This window comes from Somniosus microcephalus, chromosome 26 (genome assembly GCF_052327205.1).
Source record: "Somniosus microcephalus isolate GS21.2 chromosome 26, FLI_Smic_1.0, whole genome shotgun sequence".
In the NCBI taxonomy this organism is placed as follows: domain Eukaryota; kingdom Metazoa; phylum Chordata; class Chondrichthyes; order Squaliformes; family Somniosidae; genus Somniosus; species Somniosus microcephalus.
In genome coordinates this window covers 1855575-1865986 of record NC_141012.1, presented here as the reverse complement: position 1 = coordinate 1865986, position 10412 = coordinate 1855575, and the positions used below count along the sequence as shown (strand labels likewise).

The 10412-nt window shown below is 46.8% G+C and overlaps 1 protein-coding gene across 2 annotated transcripts; it reads left to right on the top strand.

The window, feature by feature from the left end:
* The first annotated feature begins 741 nt into the window (after window positions 1-741).
* Window positions 742-8982, top strand: btg4 (B-cell translocation gene 4). 2 transcript variants are annotated; one of them, XM_085967647.1, is made up of 5 exons: window positions 742-804; window positions 3056-3248; window positions 4028-4165; window positions 5631-5994; window positions 8463-8982. In XM_085967647.1, exons 2-5 carry the CDS (start codon window positions 3076-3078, stop codon window positions 8628-8630), a joined length of 843 nt encoding a protein of 280 aa, XP_085823773.1. In that variant the 5' UTR covers window positions 742-804; window positions 3056-3075; the 3' UTR covers window positions 8631-8982. The 2 variants fall into 2 exon arrangements, with proteins under 2 accessions (XP_085823773.1, XP_085823772.1); XM_085967646.1 differs by lacking the exon at window positions 742-804 and adding an exon at window positions 951-1852.
* The last annotated feature ends 1430 nt before the right edge of the window (window positions 8983-10412 follow it).

Below are 10412 nucleotides of genomic sequence, written 5' to 3'. Positions count from 1 at the left end.
TGGATGCCACGTTTCCTACATTACAACAGTGACCACACTTCAAAAGTACTTCATTGGCTGTAAACCGTTTTGGGAGGTGCTGAGGTCGTGAAAGGCGCTATAGAAATGCAAGCCTTTCTCTCATATCCCAACAAGAGTCCCACCTTCAGGGGAGGAGGGGAGTAATGAGAGAAAACCGGGGAACAAAAGCATTTAGATTAAATTTCCAGGCTGCGGGGGAACCTGTGGGTTAGGTGATGAAATCCTAAATCTGTTTACAAAGAACAATTTTGCAGTTTTGTTGGAGCTTCGCCATCCAGAGACCACCTCGTGTCGCCCTCCGGTGGCGACATCGCAGCACTGCAGCACTGTGATATTAACCTGGAACAAACAGTCGGGACTCCTCCTGCTACACGGGCTGTCAGTGACTCACCTGCTAATGACCATCACTTATGTTTTCCTCCCCCAGTTTTTAAATGATTTTATTATCACGCCCTCTCACTGTTGTAATGTAAGAAACGCGGCCGCCATTTTGCGCATAGCAAGATCCCACAAACAGCAATGTGATAATGACCAGATAATCTGGGGGTTTTTCAGTGATATTGGTTGAGGGATAAATATTTGCCCAGGACACTGCCTAACCAATTCAGGGAAACAAGATAAAAATACCACAAAATGACCGGTTGTATATCAGTGAGGTTTGGGGCTTCTGCCAATTTCTGTCTCTTTGAGAAATTGTGGAATTGGTGGCCGTCCCATGATCCTCCCTCCCCTATAAAGGTCCCTCCCCATGGGATTTGGATAATGGAGGACTGAGTGTTGTTGGTAGGTGGAGAGGCGCAAAGCTCCCAGTGAGAACTAGTTTGTCGTTTTGTTAAATGAGTTTGGTTTTCTGTGTTCCTTTGAGGTCAGATGGTTCCAGGGTGTTGGGTGTATTTTGGAGCTGGGGGGGTTTGTTAATTTCTGTTCACGTAGAAACACAAGCTTCAACCAGTTTCCTCCTTCGTTTAAAGTACCTGCCCTACTCTCCTTCTGTGTCCTCCTATTCCACCCCTGCAGCCACCCTCCCACTGCCACTTCCCCCAGACACTGTAGTGCTTTCTAAAATAACAGAAAATGTTGGAAAAACTCAGCAGTCAGGCAACATCCGTGGAGAGAAATTTGAGTTGATGTTTCTGGTCGAACCCTTCTTCAAAACTAGAAAGAAAAGTAGATCGGAGGCCTGCAGTATTTTGCTATCGTACTAGTGCTTTCTAAAGCTGGCTGTTAATCAAGCTTCAGGTCTTGCTACCCTGCCCCTTTCCTGGGTCTTGATGTTTCAGCTAATGTAGGAAGGGAGCCAGGTTTGACTGTTAGTTGATCTTGGCCAGATTGGTGGTGGGAGTGCTCCAGTTGGCCTCTGTCCTTGAATTGGAGCAGTGAGTTGGTTGTCCTGACTGTCCAGGAGCTGCTGGGATGGGAAGTGTCTGAGTGAGGATGGAATTGGCCTTTGTTGTGATGCACCCCATGGTATGATAGTCTACTGACACATTGTTTAGGCAAATGAATGAAGAATGACCTGTTGGGTGAAGTACTTGCTACCTGTGGGAGGTGGACAGTGTCTTTGGGAGTTGGCAGGAGTGACAATGTGGGGTGAAAGGGAAACCTTTTTAAACTTGTGGCCTGTGCTTCAGTGATTAGACAGTAGGGGGAGCTCGGAGCTCAATTATTGCACTGTGATTAAACCTCCAGCTCACTGATCGATTGCAGCACTGCTACTGGTACTGGGACTGCTCCAATTTCTAAATAGGGAGGCGGAAGAACTTGAACACCTGCTCATTTAGGTGAAACTTTTTGGGGGAGAGACTATTTACCTCCTGCTGTGATCTCTAATGTAAGTGACTGGTGTTATAACTTCAGTGATAAATGTGTATGTTGGGAATAGTGTAGAATTACCCACAATGTGGGAGATTGGAAGGGTGTCCTAGGGAGTGAGGCTGAGCTGATTGGCTATAATTGGATTTGATCTGATTGTTGTGGCTCATTTACTGGTCGTGTAGCTCCTCCCCTTTTTTAATACCCTGATTGCTGCAGCTTCAAGTTAAAGGAACTGCTTATTGTGTATCTACACTGAGTGAAGTGCTCTCGTTTGTTAGGTTTAAGACTCCTGGCCTGATTGTACTATTTATTCAATTAAAATTCATAGCATTCAGTTCCTACTTTGCTGTGTTAAATGACAGTTTGGCTCAGTGATGGTATGCACTTGCCTGATTAAGATTATGGGTTCAAGTCCCACTCCAGGCCTTGCACATCATGTAGGCTGACACTAAATACATGTATTGCGGAAGTGCTGCACTGTCGGAGGGGCAGTACTGAGCGAGTGCTACACTGTCAGAGGTGCATCTTTCGGATGAGATGTTAAACTGAGGCCCCGTCTGATCTCTGGTGGATGTAAAAGATCCCATTGCACTGTTTTGAAGAAGAGCAGGGGCGTTATCCCTGGTGTTCTGGCCAATATTTATCTCAATCAACATCACAAACACATTATCTGGTCATTATCACATTGCTGTTTGTGGGAGCTTGCTGTGCACAAATTGGCTGCTGTGTTCCTGACATTCCAACAGTGACTCCACTTCAAAAAGTACTTCATTGGCTGTAAAGTGCTTTGGGCTGTCTGGTGGCTGTGAAAGGTGCTATGGAAATGCAAGTCTTTTATTGCTCCATTTGAATTTAAAGCAAAAAGGCAATTAGCAGAAGTAATTTATAGGTTTTGCAACTTTTTAAAAAGTAAAACTCTGGCAAATAAGTGAGATTATTTCTGCCCTAGCTAGCCTGACTGAGCTGAAATGGCCAATTGAAACAAAGCAGCTCAAACTGAGTGACTGGTGTCCTTTTTAAATGATACTTGAATAACTTTCTTTAAACTAGTGGAGTAACTAGCTACTATCTGCTGTCTTAATTTGATAACCTCGGTGAACTGGATTCTGTGGTCTCCCTGCTCTATATAGGAGGGAGTGGTGAGGTCGGTGGGTTCAACAATGTTGAAGCTCTGGGGATCTAACTGTTAAATGGCATCTAACACTGGCTAACTTTCCAGGTGCTGCTGAGTTTAAAACAATGAAGGAGGAAATTGCTGCCACGGTGGTTTTCATCATTCGACTGGTGAAGAAAAATGAGAAACTTAGCAAACAGAAGATGGAGAGATTTGGCAGCAAACTGACAAAGTTATTGTTTGAAAAATACAAGAATCACTGGTACTGGGGAAACCCAGTCAAGGGACAAGCCTACAGGTAGGGACTGATCCCCCATCCTGACTGGGCAAGTTTGGAGTCATTATTTCTGAAGACTTGTAATTGATAGAAAACAACTTAAGCTCCCAGGACCCAATGACTGGCGGTGGTGGGGGGTGATCAACAATGAATCTGAACTTGAAGCAATGGACTCCTGACTGGGTTTGTGCCTTTTAGAAAATGGTGCTGAGTCGTGAGGCACTTGCTATTCTCAGACTTGTGGGGGCAAGGAGGCTGCATCAGTTGATGTTGGCATTTCTTTGCAGGGGATCTGTGTGCCAACAGCTGATGTGCACCAGTTTCTGATTTTAGCTCTTGTTGATCTGAGGAGTTGTATTGGATGAAGATAATGGACCAGAAAACTACCAATGTTGCAACTTCCAGCAAAAATTTTAACATGCGAAATGGAGGTGATGACCATGGTTCAAACATCTAATGGAACCCATCTGTAGATGGATCAGAATGTGAACTATTTGGTTGTAGTTCAACTTTTCTTTCCTAATAAGTTAAGTGTTGCAAAAGAGATGGGTGAAAATAGATTTTTAATTGGTCTTGATCTGGAGATTGAAATCAATAGACCCTCTAAAATGGAAAGCTTGTGGTTTGAAGCCAGAGCCTTGGTGTAGTGGGGTGATCAGTGTTGTAGCCATGACGTTTTGCCACCTTCTCTCTCTGAAGCTACATTGAGGACGATGGTAACTTGGTGCTGACCATTGGCCGAGTTAAGAGATGCTATCGTGTTGAGTTCTCCTGATGAAATGATCTTTTTCCCTTCCAAGGTGCATTAGAGTGAACAAGAGTCAGCCTCTGGATCCTGTCCTTCTGCAGGCCTGTGTAGAAAGCGATATTGAGTACTCCTGTCTAGACCTGCCAAAAGAACTCACCATCTGGGTGGATCCGTATGAAGTGTGGTGTAGGTAAGGGTTCATTTAATTTCTTAAATGGTCTGGCTTGCTGTCCCTAGGATTGTCCTGGTTTCCATCCTACACTCCACTGGCACATGTTGGTGAGGCTGGGAATGTTTTAGTAGCAATGGTTCGCATTGTATAAATGTCAAGCAGGCAAAGACCAGCTGGTCCATCACGCCTGCCCCACATGGGAATTCCTGGAGCATTGACGACACGCATCCCCTTGCCGCCCAGCCCAGCCTCGCCTCATCTCCTCAGACAAAACTCGGCGTCCAATAAGGGGAGGCGGTGGGATCTGAAATTCCCCTCGGGTGATTGAGACCAGTCCAGGCGAGGTGACGGACTGTGCCCAGGTTAACTGTTGATCAATTGTTAAAATCGTCACAAGTTGCTGCCCAGACTTGCTTCATGATTGGTCCTTGATGGAAGCAGTTGGTGCTTGAAGCAAAGCCCAGAGTGTGAATCTCTGGGAACTTTCCATTGGTTAATGATTGGTGTTTGACGGGACCTGAGTCCGTCAGAGATGAAATAGCGGCGTACAAATCTAATGTGGCTTTCATGAATTAGTTGCAGATTCAAATAGGATGATTGACAATTGGATGCAATCATTGAGGGATTCGAACCAGTTACGTTCCTTCAGTCTTCCCTTAATTGATGGTTTAACAGCTGATACCAGAACTGAGGGTACACCGATCGAGAAAGATTGAACGGGCTGGGGCTCTTTAGAGAGAAGGCTGAGGGGTGACCTGATGGAGGTCTTTAAGATTATGAAATGGTAGACGTAGAGATGCTTCCACTTGTGGGTAAGACCAGAACTAGGGGCCATCAATATAAGACAGTCACTAATAAATCCAATCGGGAATTCAGGAGAAATCCCTTCACCCAGAGAGTGGTGAGAATGTGGAACTCGCTACCACAGAGTGATTGAGGCGAACAGCACAGATGCATTTAAGGGGAGGCTAGATAAACACGAGGGAGGGTGAGATGAAGGGGGTGGGAGGAGGCTTGTGGAGCATAAACACCGGCACCGACCAGTTGGGCCGAATGGCCTGTTTGTGCTGTAACGCTGTGTACAAACTCCAGTTAATAAAATGTCTAGATGGAAAAACATTCCAATTCCCGTTTGGCACCTCAGTGGTTTCAGCAACTTTCTTTCCTCATCCCTATAGTGTGGGTGACTATGTATTTGGGGCAGGGAGGTTTCTCCCATCTAGTTTGGCACAGTGACCTTCCTGCTCTGCACAAAAAAGCAGTGACTTCTCGAAGGTTCGACTACAGTAACCGAGAATTGACCAGAATTGACATTCAATTTTAGCAAGATGCTGGGCAGACAAGGAGTCGAGGGCTGTGGTCTGCTCTTGGAAACCGATCCGGACTGGCAATAAAATGACTTCAGTCTTGTTGCTGGCCCTCTGCTAATTGCCTCTCCCCAGTCTGACTGACTTTGCACTAAACTCTGCATTTAATGCTTCAGGTGTGGAGAGAAGAATCAGCCCTTCATTGTGACCAGGTTAGAGGAACATAAAACAAACTCTGAAATCTTCAAGCACATTAGCAGTGCTGCGGAACGAGCTACTTCTGATTACTACTCTGGTACATCCTCGGACGAGGAGGGCTGCAGCAAGAAGCCAAGTACGAGCTCCGTTGTAAGCAGCGCAAATGGTGTCCACCAGGCTGGGGAGGAGGGAGCCTTCAGGACAGCCTTTACAGCCAAGGCCATACCGATTGTCGTCAACCCCAACAGTATTTACCAGCTGGAGCACTTCAGGGGCGGAGGCATTTCTGGCGAGGAGCCCAAAACCATCCCGACTGTGATTAATCCAAAGAGCATCTACCAGGTACAGCAGTTTCTGGCAGCCAATCACCATATTGGGGGGGGGGGGGTTCAGGAAATTCAATTCCTGCTGCAGAAATCTATAGATGTCAAAGTCGCCTCGTGTCTATAAACTTGCACTTTTTTAAACCTTGAGTATTAAATGCTCATTTTTTAGTCACCTCATTGACTTGCTTTCTGCTAATCTTCATTCCTCATTTCAAACTCTAGCTAAGAAATTGGTCAAAATGTCCTCCTGAACATGTAATTGGAGCAATAGTGCAGTCGCTGGTGGAACTAATGACTGCTCATTTGCCCCTCGCTTCAATGAGGAAGGATCCAAAGCTTGTGGCCCTTGGGGTATTTCTACTTCTAACTGTTTGAGTTTAGATCTCTGGCTCTAGATTCTAGAGCAGTGACTGGTTAGCACATGTTGCCAGTTCCAGTACATTAGGATGTATTCCTGAGATTCTGTATTGTAAATGGAGCACCTGTGATGGGAATAACTGTACTTAGCGATAACATCCTGCTGTGGAGTCTGGAACTGGATACAGTTCTGCTTCAGGTGCAAACCCTGTTTCCTTCAAGGCGTGGCCTCCTCTCCCTGGGCGTGGCCTCCTCTCCCTGGGCGTGGCCTCCTCTCCCTGGGCGTGGCCTCCTCTCCCTGGGCGTGGCCTCCTCTCCCTGGGCGTGGCCTCCTCTCCCTGGGCGTGGCCTCCTCTCCCTGGGCGTGGCCTCCTCTCCCTGGGCGTGGCCTCCTCTCCCTGGGCGTGGCCTCCTCTCCCTGGGCGTGGCCTCCTCTCCCTGGGCGTGGCCTCCTCTCCCTGGGCGTGGCCTCCTCTCCCTGGGCGTGGCCTCCTCTCCCTGGGCGTGGCCTCCTCTCCCTGGGCGTGGCCTCCTCTCCCTGGGCGTGGCCTCCTCTCCCTGGGCGTGGCCTCCTCTCCCTGGGCGTGGCCTCCTCTCCCTGGGCGTGGCCTCCTCTCCCTGGGCGTGGCCTCCTCTCCCTGGGCGTGGCCTCCTCTCCCTGGGCGTGGCCTCCTCTCCCTGGGCGTGGCCTCCTCTCCCTGGGCGTGGCCTCCTCTCCCTGGGCGTGGCCTCCTCTCCCTGGGCGTGGCCTCCTCTCCCTGGGCGTGGCCTCCTCTCCCTGGGCGTGGCCTCCTCTCCCTGGGCGTGGCCTCCTCTCCCTGGGCGTGGCCTCCTCTCCCTGGGCGTGGCCTCCTCTCCCTGGGCGTGGCCTCCTCTCCCTGGGCGTGGCCTCCTCTCCCTGGGCGTGGCCTCCTCTCCCTGGGCGTGGCCTCCAACATTCTCTTCAGGCAGAGAGTCCTTGTGTAGGCACTGGGGGAAAGCTCACCTGCAGCTCCTGACCAAAATAGTCTGCTGACTAGGGTCCGGTGTGAATTATGGGCACTTGGTGAGATACCAGAGGGCAGCTGATCTTCATGGGAGAGGAAACTCGAGAACCTGTAACTGGCACAGATTCCAGGCAGCAGTTCCAGGGCTGGGAAGATGTTCAATCTGTGCAGAGATTGGAATCTGGCCCATTTTTAGAAAGATGAGTGAAGTGAAATTGGTGCACAGAACTATTGGTCAAAAATGGGATATTTGTTTAAATTGCAAAGAATCATTTAAAAAGGAGACTGTTTCAGAATGCTATGAATAGATTAGAAATTAAAAATGGCCTGGCTGGTGGATATAGAAAGCAAAAAGGAATATGGTGGAAAATTGCAATATAAATGTTATACAAATTACCAGTAAAGATTTTGTTGAGGTGGGGGCAGTGAGTGTAGCGGAACTGAAATGGCAGGGACATTTGAGTATTTCACTTTGAATTTACAAAAGAGGATATTGGAAGAAATGTGACTGATGTAAAGCATTGGAGGAGTTAAACTAGAGGATCCTGATGGAAATGGGGTGATGAAATAGTGGAAGTCCCCAATTTCTATTTCCGGATTGAGTGGGTAGTGGCTGATACCACTTTCACAAAGGTAGATTGGGTAATAGGCTAATTAGTTTAATTGGTGATAGGGAAAATTTTGGAATCTTAAAGATGAAATTGATAAATGAGTATGAAGGCAATAATTAGAAATGGCAAACGCTGATTACAGAAAGGAACTTTGACAAACCTAATCCGTTGAGGTGAAAGATAGGATTGATGGGGGGGAAATGGAGTGGATGTGGACTTTCAAAAAGCCTTTGACAAGATACCACACAGGAGACGACTATTGGAGAAGATGAAGAGGGATGGAATTGGGGGGAGAAGAAAGAATTGGATTGGTTGTACTGTCTCCCAGGGATTCAGCTCAAAGGCCACTTCTGTTCACTGAACAAAGATTCAGACACGGCTAGAGGAAGTGGGTCCAAATTTAGATGTTGCCGAAATAAACACTAACTGACTAGTTGGGCCAACTGGCCTGTTTGTTGTAATTCTAACTTTATTTTTAAAATTGGCTCTCCCTGTTTTAAATTTGAAACTTAATCTACTTTCTTTTGCAGAATAATAATTACCTTCACTCTGCAGCCTGTCCCAGGTTTAATCGCAAGAAGACACTTGCAGAAGATTACAATGGTTACTACCCGCCCCAGAACGGTTACAAAACATACACCACCATATTCTCTGTTCCTCTAGTCGATCGCTATCACTGGGTGAACACCAAGCGATGATCTGAGCTTGGCCTCTCTTGTCCTTTCTTACTTGTTAACTTTTATTGTGAAGCTAATTTTCTGGCAATCCAGATGAGTATGATCCATTGACTAGTCTGCCATGTGTCCTGACCCAGTGAAGAGATGGATTAAAAATAAGTATGTCCCAGAATTTTAAGCTCCAAACTGCACATGTTTGCGCACTCTCTATTTGTAACCTTCCTCACCAAGGACTGAATATTTTATCAGATTTATAAATTTATAACATGTTTCATATATGAAGGTGGGTGTTTAACTTGCTATTTAAACAATTTTAAAGGCTAGAATGGAAATGTTTGAAAATGTCTATTAAATAAAAAGCCACTTTTTTAAACTTGCAACAATGCTTGAGTTTGTGCTGCAGTTTCTTGACCAGTGCTGGATGATGGTTCCTGTGTAACTAAGTTCTTGTGTGGCAGACAGACTGCTCTAGCCAGGCTGCTTCATGCTGCTGGAAGAGAGTTGCATTTCACTCTTGTCATTTCTCTGTTTTGTAGCTATATCTGGCTGTAACCAATCACACTGGGTGAGTGTTGGCATCTTTCTTGGTTAGAAATTTGAAATGTTGGATATTGCACATTTCTTGGCCTCATCAGTATCTGAACCCCATGGAAAGGAGGCCAATTGTGTAGATCCCCTGGGGTAGGGCCCCTGCACAGAAGTATAGATTATCAGACTCCAGTTCATAAAATAACAGCACAGAAATAATTAATTTAAACATTCACTCCCTCCACCACCAGCATACAGTGCCTGTAGTGTGTACCATCTACAACATGCACTGCAGCAACTTGCAAACCTGCGACCTCTACTACCGAGAAGGGCAAGGGCAGCAGGCGCAGGGGAACACCGCCACCAAGTTCCCCTCCAAGTCACACACTATCCTGAACTGGAAATATATCCGCTGTTCCTTCATCACTGCTGGGTCAAAATCCTGGAACTCCCTCCCTAACAGTGCTGTGGGAGCACCTTCACCAACTGCAGTGGTTCAAGAAGGTAGCTCACCACCACCTTAAGGGCAATTAAAGATGGCAATAAATGCTGGCCTTGCCAGCAACACCCACATCCCTCTGGGGGTCTCTCTGAGCCAAGACTGTGATGCGGTAGAACAGTTGTCTGTGGGGCTTCATTGTTTGACCTAAACAACAATTTGTATTTCTATAGCTCCTTTATCCAAGGTGCTTTAAGTGTTAAGACAGAAAATTGACAGAGCCACAAGTTAGGGTAGATGACCAAAAGCTTGGTCAAAAAGGTAGGTTTTAAGGAGCGTCTTAAAGGAGAGAATTTTTAGGCCGGGGATTTCAGAGCTTGGGACCCAGGTAGCTGAAGGCACAGCCACCAATGGTTGAGTGATTTTATAATAAAGTGGGTAGAATGAGGAATGTAGATAGCTGGGGCGTAGTGGGATGAGCTGAGGGAGGGTGGAGATGGGCAATGTTAGGGAGGTGGAAGTAGGCGGTCTTAGTTATGCCACGGATATGTAGTTGGAAGCTCATTTTCGGGGTCAAATGATGCTAAGGTTGCGAACAGTCTGGTTCAGCCTCAGACAGATATTGGGGAGAGGGATGGAGTCGATGGCTAGGGAACGAAGTTTGTGCTGGGGCTCAAACAATGGCTTCAGTCTTCCCAATATTTAATTGGAGAAAAATTCTGCTCATCCCATACTGGATGTTGGACAAGCAGTGACTGTGGAGAGTTGGGGAGAGTTGGGTGTTGTCAGTGTACATGTGGAAACTGACTGTGTTTTTGGATGATGTCACCAAGGGG

Coding starts and splice junctions, on each gene's coding strand:
- btg4 (XM_085967647.1), top strand. CDS start 3,076: ATGAAGGAGGAAATTGCTGCCACGGTGGTTTTCATCATTCGACTGGTG. Junction 3,249..4,027: donor GTCAAGGGACAAGCCTACAG/GTAGGGACTGAT, acceptor TTCCCTTCCAAG/GTGCATTAGAGTGAACAAGA. Junction 5,995..8,462: donor ATCCAAAGAGCATCTACCAG/GTACAGCAGTTT, acceptor TTTCTTTTGCAG/AATAATAATTACCTTCACTC.